Here is an 18,303-nt window from a genome sequence, read left to right on the forward strand (position 1 = left end):
GCTTTCTTTAAGAAAGGATGGTGGTGCAGGTAATCCCAGCTACTGAAGAACTTGAGGCAGGAAGATCTCAAGTTTAAGGCCTGATTCTCAGGAAAAGTGAGTTCAAGGCAAGCTTTGGCATTAAATGAAAAACCTGATTCAAAATTAAAAATTAAAGGGATATGAGTTCCCCAAAACAAGCAGTCAAATCACTTGATTACCACCTGAGGTAAAGATAAGACCCTATTGCTGAAGACAGCACATGCTGTTGACAGAGAAAATCGATACATGTGGCTGGAATCTGGAAGGAAGCCAGTTCTCAGATGGTCTGCCCACATAGTGCTGGAAATTGCGTCATGAGCTGCTCAGGGAAAATGGCCAGCAACGCTGTGTGCTAGCAGGGGACACTGTTACAACAAAAGCAACCAGCCCAACAAGATGTACACTCCCGTCCACAGTGGCACCCAGCCTAGATAGACAACCAATGATTCTCTGGTTGGCTAAGAGATCCACTCAGCAGAAAGGAACCCAAAGCTGGGACTGGGAACTCAGTCAGAATCCTATGGAGAATCAAGATCATGGACTCCAATGAGAATGTCCCAAAAGAGAGGCTACACTCATCAAAATTTCTCTGAATTGGGCTGGAGGGATGGCTTAGCAGTTAAGGCATGTACCTGCAAAGCCAAAGGATCCAGGTTCTATTTCCCAAGACCCATGTTAGCCAGATGCACAAGGCAGCACATGCATCTGGAGTTTGTTTTCAGTGGCTGGAGGCCCTGGTGTGCCCATTCTCTCTCTCTCTTTCCCTCCCTCCCTCCCTCTTTCTCTGTCAAATAAGTAAGTTAAAGTATTTTAAAATTTTTCTTTAAATTAAAAATGCCTATACACTTTAACCTATGCTAACCTTATTCTCAGCTGGGGAACCTGTTTTTCTTTTTCAGAAGGCAGCAAAAACCAAGGAGATAAACCATCCCTCGCATATTAGCTACGGCTCAGGTAAAACCACAGAGGAACTGGTGAGATGAGCAAGTATACTGCTTCCATGGTGTGGTGGTTCGATTCAGGTGCCCCCTAAACTTAGGTGCTAGGTTCCTAGCTGATGGGAGATTTGGGAATTAACACCTCCAGGAGGCAGTGTATTGTTGGGGGCGGGCTTATGGCTGTTATAGCCAGTTTCCCCATGCCAGTGTTTGGCACACTCTCCTGTTGCTATGGTTCACCTTATGTTGGCCAGGGGGTAATGTCCACCCTCTGCTCATGCCATCGTTTTCCCTGCCATCATGGAGCTTCCCTTTGAGCCTGTAAGCCAAAATAAACCTCTTTTTCCCTCAAGCTGCTCTTGGCTGGGTGACTGCTACCAGCAATGCAAACCGGACTGCAACACATGGGAAGCCTGGCAACCAGGGCAGGGTGATGGAGACAGACACCAGCGAGACTCAAAATGCACCACAGCAGAAATTCACAAGCTGCCGAGCACTCAATACTAAAGTGGACTCAAAAAATACCCACCGCAGCCCAGGGAATTTTGTGGGAGAGGGGGCAGAAGATGGTAGGAGCCACAGAATGGAAGGGAATAGACAGAGGAATTGCCCCTTCACCCTTACAATGAGTGACTGCTGCTCTCACATCTCATAACCCACAGCCCCATGGTGAATACCAGCAATCCCACCCTCAGTGGATCGGGGACAGGGAAATGATGGTAGCAACACACGACGTGTCCAAAGAAAAGTTTCTACTTAAATAAAATCAATAAAAGGAATGGTGATGGAGCTCAGTGGTGGACCGCATGCCAACCATGCTTGACACTCCAGGTTCAACCCCCAGCACCAGACACAAAACAACAACTTTAGAATTTTATTCTTCATGTCACAAATGCCAGAGTATAGAGATGAAGTGGAGAGCAAGGCCTCCTCTTCATCAGACTTCTTATCATAACAATGTCCCTCATTGGGGCATCCTGTGGATTTGGGGGAAGAAAAGAAACTTCCCCAGCCCCACCCCAAGAGCCCTGGGATGGGAAGCGTGGTCTCAAGTACCGTTGACTGAGGAGGAAAGTTGCCGCTTCTGGGAAGGGATGCTGAGCACCGTAACTTGTGGGAATGCATGTTCACATTGCTAACCTGCACAACTGAGGAAAAGATGGCCTGAAGCTGTGCATTTATAAAAGAGGAAATTACATGACAGTTATCTTCTCATTGTTGGGACAAAACATCCAATCAGAAGCAGCTCATGGAAGGAAAGGGTATATTTTACTGAGTTTCCAGGGAAATTCACATCAGGGAAAGCATGACAGCAGCAGCCAGCCAGCCAAGCATCCCATCTCCACAGCAACAAGAAAGGAGTCTGAGCACTGGGCTTGAAGCTGGGCTGGTACCCCAAAGCCAGTTCCCAGCAACACACCTCCTTCAGCAAGGCTCAACCTCCCCAAAGCCCAACAACTTACCCAAAATGCCACCAGCTGGGGACCAAGTACTTACAACACATGAGCTTGAGGGACATGTCATTCAAACCACCACGGTGACAGGAAAACCACCATCCAGGATAACCCCCATGCCACTCATAGATCCACGTCCACAAGTTCTGGGGAATTAACTAGATTTTCAGGTGAACTATAGGACATTTGGACCAAAGTAAGTGTTTGTGCTAGCAAATAGCCTCATTCTGAATCAACTGGAACTGGGGCAAATGCTGGACAGTAAGCAAGCCAATGCTAGAGTTCTCTGGCTTGACTGTCCAGCAGCTACTGTGTCCAGGAACTTCACTACTTTGAACTGCAAAATGCTAAGTTAGACAGCCTGTTCCACTCAATATTTATATGGTATCTCACAGGCACCAAAGAAGGAATTTCTTGAGCTGAGGTGGTGTATTTCTATATTTCTATGGGGCAGGATTAGAGGTCAAAGCCAGCCTAGGTTATACATCAAGACCCTAAGAATGAATGAATGAATGAATGATTCCCATCTGAAGTTTATTTTGTATTTCATATTTGACACTGTAACAAGCCAGTACATTAACAATAGGAAAATTTTTCCTAACTCTAAACTTAAAAAGTTGACAAGATAATTATATCCTTCCAAACTCACAGGAGGACACTATGATTTTCACTTTAAGATTGTCTGACTTTCATAGGGAAGAGGTGCAATTGTGTTTGACTACTATCAATTGGAGCCCAGAGTTTGTCAAGTTAAAATGTGGAGAATTAGTAAACTTGCAAGTTTTTTTTTTTTAGGTGCATACTCTTTGGAATCAGCTTTATAACAAGAAAGTTTATAAACTATATTTATAATATAGACAATATATCATGATCATGATCCCCTTCTGTCATTCCTCCACTTGCCAACTAATTACCATTTTTTAAGTTTTAAACCACCAGGATGCTCTGCCCAGAAAAAAATAAAAATACAGGATGAGAATGTAGCTTAGTTGGCAGAGTCCCTGCCTGGCATGCATGAAGCTCTGGGTTCAATCCTTAGCACTGCTTAAAACTGAGCATGGTGGGGCTCTCCTGTACTCCCAGCACTTGGGAGGTGAAATGAGGGTTGGGTTATCAGTTTAAGGTCATCCTCAGCTTCAAAGCCAGGCCACCGGCAACATGGGATACTGACTCAAATGCGAAATACCACTTTTTTGCTTGTATTTTGTGTAAGCTGTGTATGCACATGCATGTGGCCAGGCAGTGCCACTTGCACTCACCCATGGTGGTGTGCTCACCTGGAATGGCTGGTCTCGACTGTGGGTGTCCTGCTCACTTGCTCTGCCATTCATCCTTATTTGAGCAGGAGTCTCTTCTGACCCTTCAGCTTGCCATCTTTTGTCATCTCTAGCAATTCTCAGGTCTTTGCTCCTCCACTGGACTAGGGTTACAGATGGGCACGGCCATGCTCAGGCTTTTATGTGAGTCCTGGGATGGGAACTGGATGGTCCTCAAGTCTTCATACTTGTAGAGGAACGCTTACCCATCCCCACCAAGAAAATCACTTCTGTGAAGCAAGTTTATGATGACGACCAGAAAGCTATAGATACCATGTCTTCCCTGCCATGATGGACTGAATCCTCTCCAACTGTGAACAAAAAGCAATTCCTGGACTGAGGACATGGCTAAGGCACTTGCCTGCAAAGCTTAACAATGCTGGTTCAATTTTCTAGTACCCATGCAAAGCCAGATGTACAAAGTGGCACACTGCATCCAGAGTTTATTTGCAGTGGCTACAGGCCCTGGCGTGCCCATTCTGTCTCTACTCTATCCTCCTCCCTGCTTGCAAACAAATATATATATTTTTAAGTAATACCTAGCTGGGCGTGGTAGTGCATGCCTTTAATCCCAGCACTTGGGAGGCAGAGGTAGGAGGATGACCATGATGAGTTCAAGGCCACCATGAGATTACATAGTGAATTCCAGGTCAGCCTGAGCTAGAGTGTGACCCTACCTCAACCCCCCCCCAAAAAAAAAAGTAATTCCTACCTTTAGTTGTTTTTGTCAGGTATTTGGTCACAGCTACACAAAAATCACCAATATACTAATCTATACAAAATTTCCAATTCCATACATGTTTTATATGGCAGCATCATATTCTTGGGAGTATGCAAAAGGTTTGAGCTAAAAATCATTTAAGACGTCTGGGTGATGGCTCTTTTAGTAAAGTTTGTAAGGACATGCGTTTGGATCCCCAGAACTCATGTACATGTTAGGTGGTGATGCATGCCTGTAATCTTACAGCTCAGCAGGTGGAGACTGGCAGATCCCCAGTTCACGCTGCCTAACTAGACAAATCAGCAAGCTCTTCGTTAAGTGAGAGAGCCTGTCTCAAATAAGGAGAGAATGGGAATCAACCTCTGGCTTCATATGCATGCACACCCCCTCCCAGGTAAGGACCCACACATATCATATCCACCCCCCCCCAATAACTTCTAGAGGACTCAAAAGAGTGGACATAGATTTACCCTATTCATTATCAGACCACATGTTAACTTTCAAAACCAGAGTGCTGGTACATGCCTTTAATCCCAGTCCTCAGGAGGCTTTGACAGGAGGATTGCTGTGAGTTTCAGGCCAGCCTGAAACTACATAGTCAATTCCAGGTCAGCCTGGGCTAGAATGAGACCCTACCTCAAAAAATCAAAATAATATAGCAAGTAGACACAATACAGATGGCCCTGGTTACATCCCATGGTCACACACTCAATTCCACTATTTTCCCACTCCCCAGGGTGTCCTCTGCTCTTACAATGTACATTTCAGTTAGCAAGATCAAAGGGGGCAACTGACTAAATTCAGGCAGGTAAAAAATTTACCTGAGGAACAGGAATCTTATCTAAGAATGGCAACAATAATCATACTTTTCGACTTTTCACTTGTATAAAGCTAATGGGGAAGGAACTATCAGACTGGAACATCAACAGCCCCAGGACCAGGAAACAGAAATGTCAAGTCAGTGACAGATAAGAGATAGGCAGGAGGCCCTTCTTTGTTCTTCCAGTGTTCCCTCCCTCCAGTCTTCATTCTCGCCTGTATTTTTTTTCCTCTTCAAGGTAGGGTCTCTCTCTAGTCCAGGCTGCCCTAGAATTCACTATGCAGTCTCAGGCTGGCCTTGAACTCACTGCAATTCTCCTACCTCTGCCTCCCAAGGACTGGGATTAAAGGTGTGCACCACCACGCCCAGCAGTTGCAGCCTGTGTTGGAAATTCAGCTGTACTTCTGATCTTGGCTTCTATGAGCCTCTACCAGAAATTGCTGTTATACTAAAATTCCTCACTCTGTGTTACCTTAGGTTTCTAGCACTGGCAAAAGACAAAATACATTTTATTGTTAAGAGAAAACAAAGCTGGGCGTGGTAGTGCAAACCTTTAATTCCAGCACTTGGGAAGCAGAGGTAAGAGGATCACTGTGAGTTCAAGGGCACCCTGAGACTACACAGTGAATTCCAGGTCAACTTAGGACTAGAGTGAGACCATACCTCGAAAAAACCAAATCAAACCAAAACAAAACAAAGACAGAGAGAGAAAACACATTGTTCACTTCATATTGGAAAAGTAATTATTTATTATGACAAAATAAAACTGTGGACTAAAAACAAATGAATGTTATTCTGTATTGCACCATGATTGCAAATTAGCCAAAGCCTGTCTAAAAGATGAACATTCCAGAGCGTCTTTCTCCTTGGGTAAGTTGGCATGCGAACAACTCATTAGAACATAATTGTATAAATAAAATCATGAGAACAAGCAACTTGAACTTAACACAGAAAAGAAGCATTTCATGACAGACAAGATTTAAAATTCTAAAAACATGTCTTTTAAACAACCTCACCACCAGAAGAACATGCTTGGAACAATTTATAGTAGTAAGTGGTAATGTGAAAATATGCATTTAGTCATTTACTTTTAAATTTTCCTTGTTAGTGTTTATATATCGGACCAATGGCACACGTTTCCATTGCTTCGTTAGGGTTCAGATGCAGTTTGAAAGATATTCTTTTTTTTCTGTACAATACAAGAGGGCACACGAGAGACTAAATTCATAACTTTCACCTTATTAATAATAATACTCAATTTGCCAAGCTGATTAGCAAAAATATCATCAGAGCTTTTGCAGTAAGTCTGAAATGTAATAAGTCTGAAATGTAAAAGATGGCATGTATATTTAAATCTTAAGAAATGAATGGAAATATGAATACACATACAGTTACAGTAGTTTTACAATCTAAGGCAGAAAGTGTTCTGGACTCGGAGCCTGCTAGTGCCTCTTCAATGCTTTAAAGCACCAACTGACTTGGGGATGACAGTGTGTGACTGTAACTATTATAATGATTAGAATAAATACAAAAGTGCAGGTAATGGCTGTTCACTTTTGCTGTTGTTTATGTTCTGTGGAACAGATGAACTTGGTAAAATTTATAACATTCCACAATTGAAGAAAAAGCCACAGCCATCATTTTGTTTGGCAATGTCAATGATGTAGCATCTAAATTTCAAAAACCAAAACAAAAAACAAACCATTTTTACAACTAGACTGAAAGTTTACTCCAAGAGAATAACATAGGAGCTTCAGGGTCCCTGAATTTCCTACGGGTTTCAAATGACTAGTTTCTCACGAACAGTTAGCGTATGAAAATAAATCATGTACAACTGATGGTCATTTGCCGTCCTATCAGTGCTGAACCAAGTGTGTTCACAGTATGCAAATTCAGAAAAATTGAAGGGCTTTCCTCACCCTCATTCTATTTAACTAATTAAATGTTGACTTCAAATGTTTCAATGAGAACTGTATGTAAATCTGGTAGCTGCTCTATCCTTAGGGTAAGGTTTGCCTATTTCCTACACAGCTTGGGTGAAGAGGAGTTTACGGTATGGTACAACATTCCACAAACTTGAACAAAGCACCTTGTGAACTGAAAAGTAGGTAATTTTTTAAATGAAAATTTTACAAGTTTATGCAACAAAACATTTTCATTCTTGTATAACTTGTGTTTTCCACACCCAAAATGATACACAGCACATTTTTTTAGTTTGCCATTTTCAGAGAAGTGTAGATTACTGATTTAAAAACTGTAAAAGATGCTCTATGTGACTATAGCTATAAATTGTAAGAAGTTAGTATGTCTTCAGGGGTTTTCCATATTAAACATAATGCAGGCCATCTAGCTCACCATTAACGTTTATACCTTTGTTAGCTTTAAATGCCTTAAAATGAGAGGAAGGAGAAAACTTCCTATTCCTCTATCCATGCTTCCTATTTACAAGGTTTATTTCCTACCCTAGCTTGTTAATTTCAAGTGTTCTGAGTTTGTTTCTGGGTATGCCTCTAAAGCTCCCAATTTAATCCCTCCCCCCAACATGTTTCACCAAACCATAGACTCTTAAAACTAATCCCAGGCCCAGTTGATACATTTCTTTCTTACTTGAAATTTAAAGTGGAGAAACAGAACTTTTTTGTTGTTGTTGTTGACCTCTATTTAATCCTTGGTCACCTAGAATTATTAAAATGCACTTTTTAAGGAAACTGGCTTTTGAGTTTCAGCCCTGACACTAATATTAAATGAAAAAGGATGAGACAAACTGAAGAACTAGCCTTAAATATAAGCTACTTCTACATTTACACAGATGTGTAAACCACAGACATCCTGGCCATTCTCTCCATTCAGGATTGGAAAGCCAGAGTTTGGAATAATGGCTAAAGGCAACAAATAGAATGAACCAAACACTCCTACACAATCAGAAACATTGGGAGAACACACAATGCCATTTCTCGAGAACAGAGTATTTCCACACACAGGCGCTCTGTTAGCAGTTCAATGCTACCTTCTTATGGATAATGGCTTTGCACTTTTTATCATCATTAGTTATTAGTCTGTTTAAGTGAATGAGCAGTTACTAATTGGTGTACTGTTTTCTACGTGATTAGTATTCACAGACTAAATGAAATAATAATGGGAGTGGGAGCCACTAGTAGACAAAATGATTTTGTATTTCATACTGTACGTATTCTGTATTATTTTAAACTTTTAGAAATGTTAGTAGCAGCACGTAATTAAGTCATAGTATGAAAACTACGCAATGCTGCAGGGCTCTGGTTTGCTTTCAGAAGCCCTCTCAGTATGGGAAGAAGAGCAGGAAGGCCAAGGACAGTAGCTGTCTTAGGTCAACTGGACAAATGTCACTTGGCCAATTTAAGATTCACACCTGCTTCTTTACATAGCCAGGATTGCATTCTACTAGACACAAGATACCATGCTGCATCGTGAACTGATTCTAGCCTGACAAAATGTAAAAGATCTTTCAGAATTGAAGTTTGTGTGAGGTTCCAGTCATGGACAAAAAAAATAAGATTTATAACGGTCTTCACAGATAAATGCCAATAAAACTTGTCCATCTAGAAGCCTAGAAACTATATTTTCTAATATATGGCTTTATATAAAGATGAAATGAGTGCCCTTGGAAACAACTCTGCGTATAATTTGACCTAAGCCACTACATAAAAAAAAAATTTAAAAACACTTTATTTTCTTTGAGACGGTAACATCAGGGTGCATTGTCTATTGGAAAATAACTACTTCTTTCTATGCTACAGACAGTAACAGTTAAATCATACTGAAACAGAATGACTGTGACAACCCCAGCAGTGGGAGGCAGAGGCAGGTAGATCATGGGTTGGAGATAAGCCTGAGCTCTATGAAAGTCTGTTTCAGACCACTCCCTCCCCTGTAAAACAAGTGATTGTGGCTGCAGGGGTGATGCCATTTAAAATGGTTTTGCCCCAACACTGAAGCTTGTACTCTTTCTTCTAAGGAGCATGACATAACAACAACCATTTTTGTACTGCATTAACACAAGAGCTGAAAGCAAGTATTCCATTCTCAATCCTCAAGTTTCAATAGATTACATATATATGTACACACACACATACACATATATTTAAGGTTTAAGGAATGAAAAATAAAAATATTTAGTACATACCTTTATAAAATGACTTAATTCTATAGGAATTCTCAATGGATTTCAGTAAGAATAATGGGTTTTGAGATGAAGAGGATAATATACTTAGGTTAAGGAAAATGCCATATTTGAACCTCCAAGGGTACTTTCATATTTAAGTTGTAACACTGAAAACGTTCTGGTTAAAATATAATTTCATTATCTTCCACTTAAAAATGAAATTTAGACTCATCTCCTGGAGTGAATATGAGTGGGGGATGTTTCTACCCAGAAACTGACGAGCTATACGTGGAGCTGCAGAAGAGCGTGCAAACTGTCCTCACTCACCAAGCTGTCTGACTTCACAGACGGAGAACTGATCTCAAAATATGAATGAAGGCACTAATCACACGTTTACATTTTCATCCGCTAGTATTTTCCAATGAGCTGAGCCACAGCGACGGTAGAGCCAATGCTTCAGTATCAGTACCTGCTCAGGCAAAACATTCTCTTGGAGTAAAGGACCATTTGTTTCCCACTGAGAAAGGAAAGATTTAATGGAAGCCCTTTAAAAGGGCTCTGATGAAGTTCCTAACAGAACTGTCAAGTTGCTGGCACAGTGTCTACTTGAATGCCAATTTCACTTCTAAATAGTTAGCATGCATTGCTTCTAATCCAAAACTAATTATATGCTTTAAAAAGGATTTAAAAAAGAAAATAAATTGCATTTTAACAATTAAATAGCAAATTTGAGTCTATACTAGTAGCTATTTGACAAAATACAATCAATATTAAAAAACACTTTCCATATAATGCTGATGTGGTAATATAAAAAATAACCATATATCATCTGATAGAAGAAAACTGAACCAGCCAACATCATTCAATACAAGAAGGCAGATAAATATTTCATATGAAGAAATACTGGAGTACTAAATATGCTTTTTTTCAGGACAGGCTTTTGAGAATTACTTTTTGTATTTATGTTAACAATATGATATGAGGCAAAAGTTCAGGCAAAGTGTGCTTTAGATAAATGGTATTTTCTTAATTCCCACCTCCCCACCACCATCACATACACCACAGAACAACCACATTGATTTACGCCTGCTTTTCGCTTTCACTCTTGATTATGAGTTATAAGCAGAACTGAAATTGCAATACTTGTCTTCCCTCTGAACTTAAGATATCCACTTTTATTTTTCATATTAGAAAACTTCCTTGAAAACTTTTTTAATGCTACCCAAATAAACTTTTGATAGACTATGACCATTTCCTTCATTCTAATCATTCATAAACAATTTTTAAGCTGTAAGGATTTTAAGTTTGAGTCACTTAGCACTATGATAAAAACTAAGACTGACTTTAGCAGTATGAAGATTTTAGGGTTGAAGTGTAACTACAAAGATGACCACTGTCTCAAGCACATTTCACAACACCCTTAAACAGATTTAAGGAAAGCTCCATGAGTTTTGAAGTAATATAATGCTGGTGATGAAAATGCCATGACACTATTTCAAAATGTAAGACATAAAACAATATTTCAGACGTCTGCTTTCGCCACTGCCCAAAGCAGATGATGTCTCTGGCAATCAAAGCAGCTGAAATGTTTGCTGGTAATTCATTTTAAATTGATAGTAAAATATATTCTGAGTGTCCTATCTTAATTTTCTGCTGGTGTGCTTTAATAACTTTGGGTAGTGATATATGCAGTAAATAAAGGTACTCTTGAAATACAAGATGTAGTCATCAAAGTTGGGCTTTTTGACCAAATTTTGTAGGCAGAAAAGCAAACTTAACTCCTTTAGATAAACAGACTGCTCAATTTCCATGCACATAGCAACTTAAAATTATCCTGACATGCAACAATATGAAGGAAGTTTAAGAGCAAATACTCATGTTTAATCTTCATTACATGTATCTTCTAGACATAGTCTTCTCTTTAAAATTAATTTTGTCGAAAAGATAAAACTGGTTTATAGAGGGAGAAAAAAAAGACTTAGTGCATGATGATTTCCACTACTGCTCTATCAAATCATTAAGTACCTGCAAAGGGAGGGCCAAGAACTGAAAGAAACTGGTTATAAAGAATGTAACAGTATTTCAGATAACACTAAACATAGGACAATTTGTACAAGGCAGCCAATGAATAATGAGAATAAGCAGTCAGAGGAGTTCTGTTTCTGAGAACAGTGACATGTTCTGTTCATCCAACTGAAGCTTAGTGCATTGAAAACATTTAGAAAGCATCCTGGATGTTCCAGTTCAGCCGCACTTGATTCAAGTGTTGCTCAGAGGTTTGAGTTGCTATAAATTAAACATGCTGCTGCCCCAGCAGCCAACAGGACCTGGAAAAATGTTCATGTCACTGAATAAATAGAGCAGTCTTTTTCAAGCAAAAAATTATCTCACACCAATCCGGGAGGTCATCCACTCTAGACCTTGGCATAACCTAAACAAAAGAGAAGTATTTTCAAAATTAAAAACTTGCTGCTGAAAAGCTGAAACCATACTTGCTAATTTTAAGTCTTCCCTAAAGGTTAGCCCTGTATTTATTGTTATTCATGTACATTAGTGACAACTTTTTTTTTTTTTTTTTGGTTTTTCAAGGTAGGGTCTCACTCTGGTCCAGGCTGACCTGGAATTAACTCTGTAGTCTCAGGGTGGCCTTGAACTCATGACGATCCTCCTACCTCTGCCTCCAGAGTGCTGCGATTAAAGGCGTGTGCCACCACGCCCGGCGTGACAACTTTTTTTTGAAACAGGATCTTAGGTAGCCCAAGCTATCCTTGAATTCTTACTATGTAGCCAAAGATGACCCTGAGTTTTTTCTGAACATCCTGCTCAGGAGGCATTACAGGCATGCACCACCATGCCGGTTTATTAAGTGCAAGAAAACAAGGCTTCATCATGCTAGGTACGCATGCTACCAATCAATCTACCAACACTCATGCATGACAACTTTCAAGTAACACTGTATGTGGAATTTTTCATGAACTCAAGCTAAATGAACTTAATTATTTAAGCAATGTGGCAAATTTCTGTAGTTTCATCTTTATTTACACCTTTCCCCGTTTTCCCATGAAGACTGTGCAACCCCCCCACACACACACACACTATAGCAGAAACTCCTCTTTATCCTCCTAAATGCTAGAGAATAAAATGTGAAAGGACCAGTCTTAAAAGTATGATCAGCCAGACATGGTGGTGCACATCTTTAATCCCAGCACTTGGGAGGCAGAAGTAGGAGGATCACTGTGAGTTCACGGCCACTCTGAGACTATATAGAGAATTCTAGGTCAGCCTGGGCTAGAGTGAGACCCTACCTCAAAAATCTTAAAAAAAGTAGTTAAGAAGTACTGCAAACTACTTTAAGTATGAGAAAAAAACTATGATGAGGGGCTGATATCAAGATAATAAGCTACTAGTATAAGTGGTCACCTGCATCTAATGCACTGGTTTCTCTTTGACCCAGTACCTACACTGAGATTCTAGGAAAGGAAGAGTATATTGCTATAACATCCATCAGATGCTTCTGTCTAGAAGTACACTTTCTAAAACAGGATGTCTGACCACAAAAGAGATGGCTCTTAGAAAGAGCCAAGAGTCGAGTTAGACCCTTTCAGAAAATGTGGAGTTTCTTTAAAGCTGCTTCTTGAATTCAGGTGGTATTTACTTGTTTTCTCTCAGCAAGTAAATGAAGCAAGCAAGCAATGAATAAGAATCATACATTGGCTGGATGTGGTGGCACCCACCTTTAATCCCAGCATTCAAGGCACAGAGGTAAGAGGATCACTGTGAGTCTGAGGCCAGCCTGTTACTATAGAGTGACTTCCAGGTCAGCCTGGGCTACAGTGAGACCCAACCTTGAAAAAAAAAATCATAACTTAAAAAAAAAATTAATTCAGTTTGTGTGCTGGGTGTGGTAGCATAGGTCTTTAATTCCAGCACTCTGAGTAGGATTGCTGTGCATTCAATGCCAGCCTAGGGCTAGACTGAGATCCTGTCTCAAAGAAAAAAAAGTTTATTATTACCTCACTTAAAACATGACATTTGGGCTGGAGAGATGGCTTAGTGGCTAAGTGCTTGCCTGTGAAGCCTAAGGACCCCAGTTCGAGGCTCGATTCCCCAGGACCCACGTAAGCCAGATGCACAAGGGGGCGCATGCATCTGGAGTTCATTTGAAGGGGCTGGAAGCCCTGGTGCGCCCATTCTCTCTCTCTCGCTCTCTGCCTGTTTCTCTCTCTCTCTGTCGCTCTCAAATAAATAAAAATAAACAAACAAACAAAAAAACTATGACATTTACAGTAAAAGTTATAAAGAAGCTGTCAGTGTTTTAAGTCTGAGAAGCAAAATAAATACCATCTCTAATTAAGAAAAACAGTAGAAGGAACAAGGTCCAAGAAGAAAACACGTTGGCTTTAAAAGTTTGAAAGGGATTGGCAAGAAGCCGCAGACGGCCTCAGCCTGGACAGCACTTACCCCTCTCCTGTCAAAGCACAGCAGGACTGAATGTGCCACGGATGATCCTTAATCGAGCTAAGGGTGAGGTATTTGGAGATTTCAGCTGCTGTCATACACCCTTTCATGTCCTGTTTATTTGCAAAGATAAGGACTGCAGCTTTCCTTAAGTCCTGTAATCAACACAAAATATTTCTTATATGTGAAATATCCTAAGTCAAACTAAGCTAATTAAATAGGTGCATAAAACACTTGGCTGGACAGTATAATAGAATGCTCCTATTATAAAATCTTCAGCTACTAATATTTAGTTTTAAAATTTTATTGAAATAAAAATAATCATATCCCCAATTAATGATGCACTCTAACAAGGCATACCTATAAGCTAAACAGTTCAAAGCTATCCCATTTTTGAAAAAAATATTTCGTATTTATTTGCATGATGGTGGGGGGCAATGCCAGGGCCTCTTTTCAGTGGAAACAAACCCCAGATGCATTTGTGCATCTGGCTTTACATAGATACTGGGGAATCAAACCTAGGCAAGAGGGCTTTGCAAGCAAGCACCTTTAGCCACTGAACCATCTCCCTGGCCTCAAAAGTTATTCTATTTTTGGACCAAAGATGTCATATCATAACAGGAATGGTGGCACATGCCTTTAATCCCAGAACTTGGAAGCAGAGGTAGGAAGATCACTGTGAATTTGAGGCCTGACACTACATAAGTAAATTCCAGGTCAGGATGGGCTAGAGTGAGACCCTACCTTAAAAAAAAAATAGCCAAATCAAAAAGAAAACACAAGGGCTGGGAGAAATAGCTTAATAGTTAAGATGCTTGCCTACAAAGCCAAAGGCCCCAGGTTTGATTCCCCAGAACCCACATAAGCCAGATGTACAAGGTGGCACATGAGCCTGGAGTTTGCTTGCAGTGGCTGGATGCCCTGGTGTGCCCATTCTTTCCCTCTCTTTCTCTCTCAAATTAATAAATTATTATTATTTAAAAAATACACCTAAACATGGGCTGGAGAGATGGCTTAGTGGTTAAGCGCTTGCCTGTGAAGCCTAAGGACCCTGGTTCGAGGCTCGGTTCCCCAGGTCCCACGTTAGCCAGATGCACAAGGGGGCGCATGTGTCTGGAGTTCGTTTGCAGAGGCTGGAAGCCCTGGCGCGCCCATTCTCTCTCTCTCTCCCTCTATCTGTCTTTCTCTGTGTGTCTGTCGCTCTCAAATAAATAAATAAATAAATAAATAAATAAACAAATTAAAAACAGAGTGGGTAGAATGTCTAGGAAGTAATCTTTAAAAAAAAAATACACCTACACTTAAATACGGACTTTTACTGCCAAATGACATTCTATTGGGTTACTGTATTACCAAATGCAACAGTTCTCCAATCACTAAAGAGGACAAATGGAGATGAGAACGGCTAATGCTAATTTTTGGTACCTTCAGCTCATTAACATTCACTGTAGCTTTGCTTATTTTTATCATAAAAACATTCGAAGTGGTCACTAATTAAACAGCAGATACATAATAATATTCATACACTGGAATACCATGTCAATGAACTACAGCTGATGTAGGAACACAACTCTCTCACATATATATACTCCAGGTGGGAATGGAAACTGGTACAATAGCAGAAGTCAGGGGAGAGGCTCTTCACAAACTGAAAAAACAGAGCTAGCATATCACCCAGCTACACTACTCCTAGTTATCTATCCCAAGGATTCTAACTCAACATGCCACAGAAATACCGACATCCACCTATATTGCTTCACTATTCATAACAGCTACGAAATGGAACTAGTCATAACAGATAAATGGATAATAAAAATGGGATATATATGAAAGTAGAAAGAACCATGCATGAAAGGAGAAGAAGAGATTTTAAAGGAAGAAAGGAAAAAGGGGAGAAGCGAGGGGGAATATGTGGCATAAAAGCAGATAGAAGAGTATCTGGAGAAAAAAGATCAGCAAGAGAGAAAGAAGTAGGGAGAGGTGACATGAATAATGGCGTGTGAAAATGTCATAATGAATCCCATTACTTTGTATGCTAACTTAATTTTTTAATGTACAATTTTTTATTGACAACTTCTATACTTATAGACAATAAACCATGATAATTCCTTCCCCTGCCACAGTTTCCCCTTCACAACTCCACTCTCTATCATTCAAGGTTTTAAAAACCTCAAATGTTATGAAAAAAGTCCAAGTCACATAAAAGTAACAACATTAGTTTTTAATGCCACTTGGACAAACATGGATGTTAGTGAAAGTGCACAGACTCGCACAGGAGTAACAGCAGACTCATACTAGATGCTTCTATGGACCAGACTACAAAGGGCTCCGAACATGCTTTACATTCAATAGTGGGAACATGAATACGTTTTAATGCCCAAGTTTTTTTCTATTTTCCAAGTATTTATAATTATATGATCTCAAAAAAAATTATGCATTAAAAATTGTAAATAGAGAAAAAAAATTATGCATTAAAGTCACTGTAAGCTCTTGGGGAGAAGGCAATTAAGTTTTGTCTTTTTCCTTAACCTCAATTTACCAAACTTTTTAAAGCATGGATAAGTTGTTTTATTTTTAAAAATACTTTTATTGATAACCTCCATACACAGACACATGTTCTGATCATAAATTCCTTCCCGCCACCCTTGTTCTGCCACTAACTCCCCCATCTCCCTCCACTGAACACCTTTTCCCAACTACTCCCTCTTCTATTTTGATGTCATTTTTTGCCCTCATATTATGCATGTCTTGTACTACTAATAGCCACTGAGAAGTCACAGATCCAACTTCCACTTCCTCTCTGGAAGATAGCATTCCAAAGCACTCCTTCCTATTTTTTCGCTCTTACACTTTTTCTACCACCTCTTTTGCTATTGTCCCTGAGCTTTAGAGGGTTTGTGTCTATGTACTTTTAAACTGGGAAAACAAAAATTAGCAGTAACAACTATATTTATTTATTTTTTAATTTTTTGAAGTAGGGTTTTGCTCTAGCCTAGGCAGACCTGGATTCACTGTGTAGTCTCAGTGTGGCCTCGAACTCAACGTGATCCTCCCACCTTTGCCTCCTAAGTGCTGGGATTAGAAGTGTGCACACCAGGCCTGGCTCAGATTTTTATTTATTTTTTATTTTGTGGTTAACAACTGTAGGTTACAAATTAACATGTTTGTTTTCTTAAATCTAAAAAGTAATGAAAATTCTGGTGCCAACACTCAGTTTTATTTATAAAAGTTTTGCTAATTTATAATGAGTTTTGCTATTTATAAGAGTTTACTAATGCTAGTAAGTTTTGCTAATAGTCTCACATTAATCTTTGTATATAAACCAGTGTAAGAACAATATATTCCATTGCTTTTTAAAAATTTGCTTTAGCCGGGCATGGTGGCACACACTTTTAATCCTAGCACTCGGGAGGCAGAGGTAGGAGGATCACCATGAGTTCAAGGCCACCATGAGACTACACAGTTAATTCCAAGTCAGCCTGGACCAGAGTGAGACCCTACCTTGAAAAACCAAAAAAAAAAAAAAAAAAAAAAGCTTTAAAAATTTACCTCATGAGCCAACATTCTGTATAATTCTTCTTTTGTAATAGCTAGGCGTTCCCTATCAATGCTGTCAACAACAAGAATGATGAACTAGAAGGAAATTGAAAAAGGAAGAAAGTTAATGGAATGTTAAAGTTTTTCTACAGAAGGACTTATGTGATATAAGCAGTTTCTTCACATGGCATCATCATTATAACAGAGATCAAATCACGTTAATTAGAAAATAAATTATACCATCAATAAATAAAAAAGAATAATATAAAAAAAGAAAGCAACCTTATTTGAGGTACTGCCTAGCCAAGTGTGGTGGTGCACACCTTTAATGCCAGCATTCGGGAAGGCAGGGGTAGGAGAATTGCTGTGAGTTGGAAGTCAGCCTGAGATTATAGATGTGAATTCCAGGCCAGTGTGGACTAGAACAAGACCCTACCTAAAAATAAATAAAATAAATAAATAAAGTGCTGCTTGAATATACAATACTTCATGATCAAAGATTTAGTTTTCAGAGCTGAAGGGATGGCTTAGTAGTTAAGGCGTTTGCCTGCAAAACCAAAGGACCCAGGTTTTATTCCCCAGGACCCATGTTAGCCAGATGCACAAGGGGGCGCTCGCATCTGGAGTTCGTTTGCAGTGGCTGGAGGCCCTGGCATGCCCATTCTCTCTCTCTCTTTCTCCTTCTTTCTCTGTCAAATAAATGAATAACATATTTTTAAAAGATTTAGTTTTCAATATGGATAAATGAAAGACAATGAAATAGAAATTTAATGCTTTTTCATTAAAACTTCAAAGTAGATTGTTTATTTGAGGTAAGGATTCACTCTAGACCAGGCTGACCTAGAATTCACTGTGTAGTCTCAGGCTGGCTCCTAACTTGCAGAAATCCTCCTACCC

The 18,303-nt window shown here is 39.7% G+C and overlaps 1 protein-coding gene across 2 annotated transcripts in view; it reads right to left on the reverse strand.

The window, feature by feature from the left end:
• Window positions 1–5,999: 5,999 nt before the first annotated feature.
• The window catches only part of Arl5b (ADP ribosylation factor like GTPase 5B), a 38,382-nt gene continuing 26,078 nt past the window's right edge, over window positions 6,000–18,303 (reverse strand). For both annotated transcript variants that reach the window (XM_045134884.1, XM_045134885.1), the window contains 3 exons: window positions 17,419–17,502; window positions 13,873–14,024; window positions 6,000–11,842 (listed from right to left, as the gene is read on the reverse strand). In XM_045134884.1, the coding sequence (XP_044990819.1) occupies window positions 11,794–11,842; window positions 13,873–14,024; window positions 17,419–17,502 (285 nt within the window). In that variant the 3' untranslated portion in view covers window positions 6,000–11,793. The remainder of the gene's footprint in view (window positions 11,843–13,872; window positions 14,025–17,418; window positions 17,503–18,303) is intronic.

Source organism: Jaculus jaculus, chromosome 15, assembly GCF_020740685.1.
Source record: "Jaculus jaculus isolate mJacJac1 chromosome 15, mJacJac1.mat.Y.cur, whole genome shotgun sequence".
Classification (NCBI taxonomy): domain Eukaryota; kingdom Metazoa; phylum Chordata; class Mammalia; order Rodentia; family Dipodidae; genus Jaculus; species Jaculus jaculus.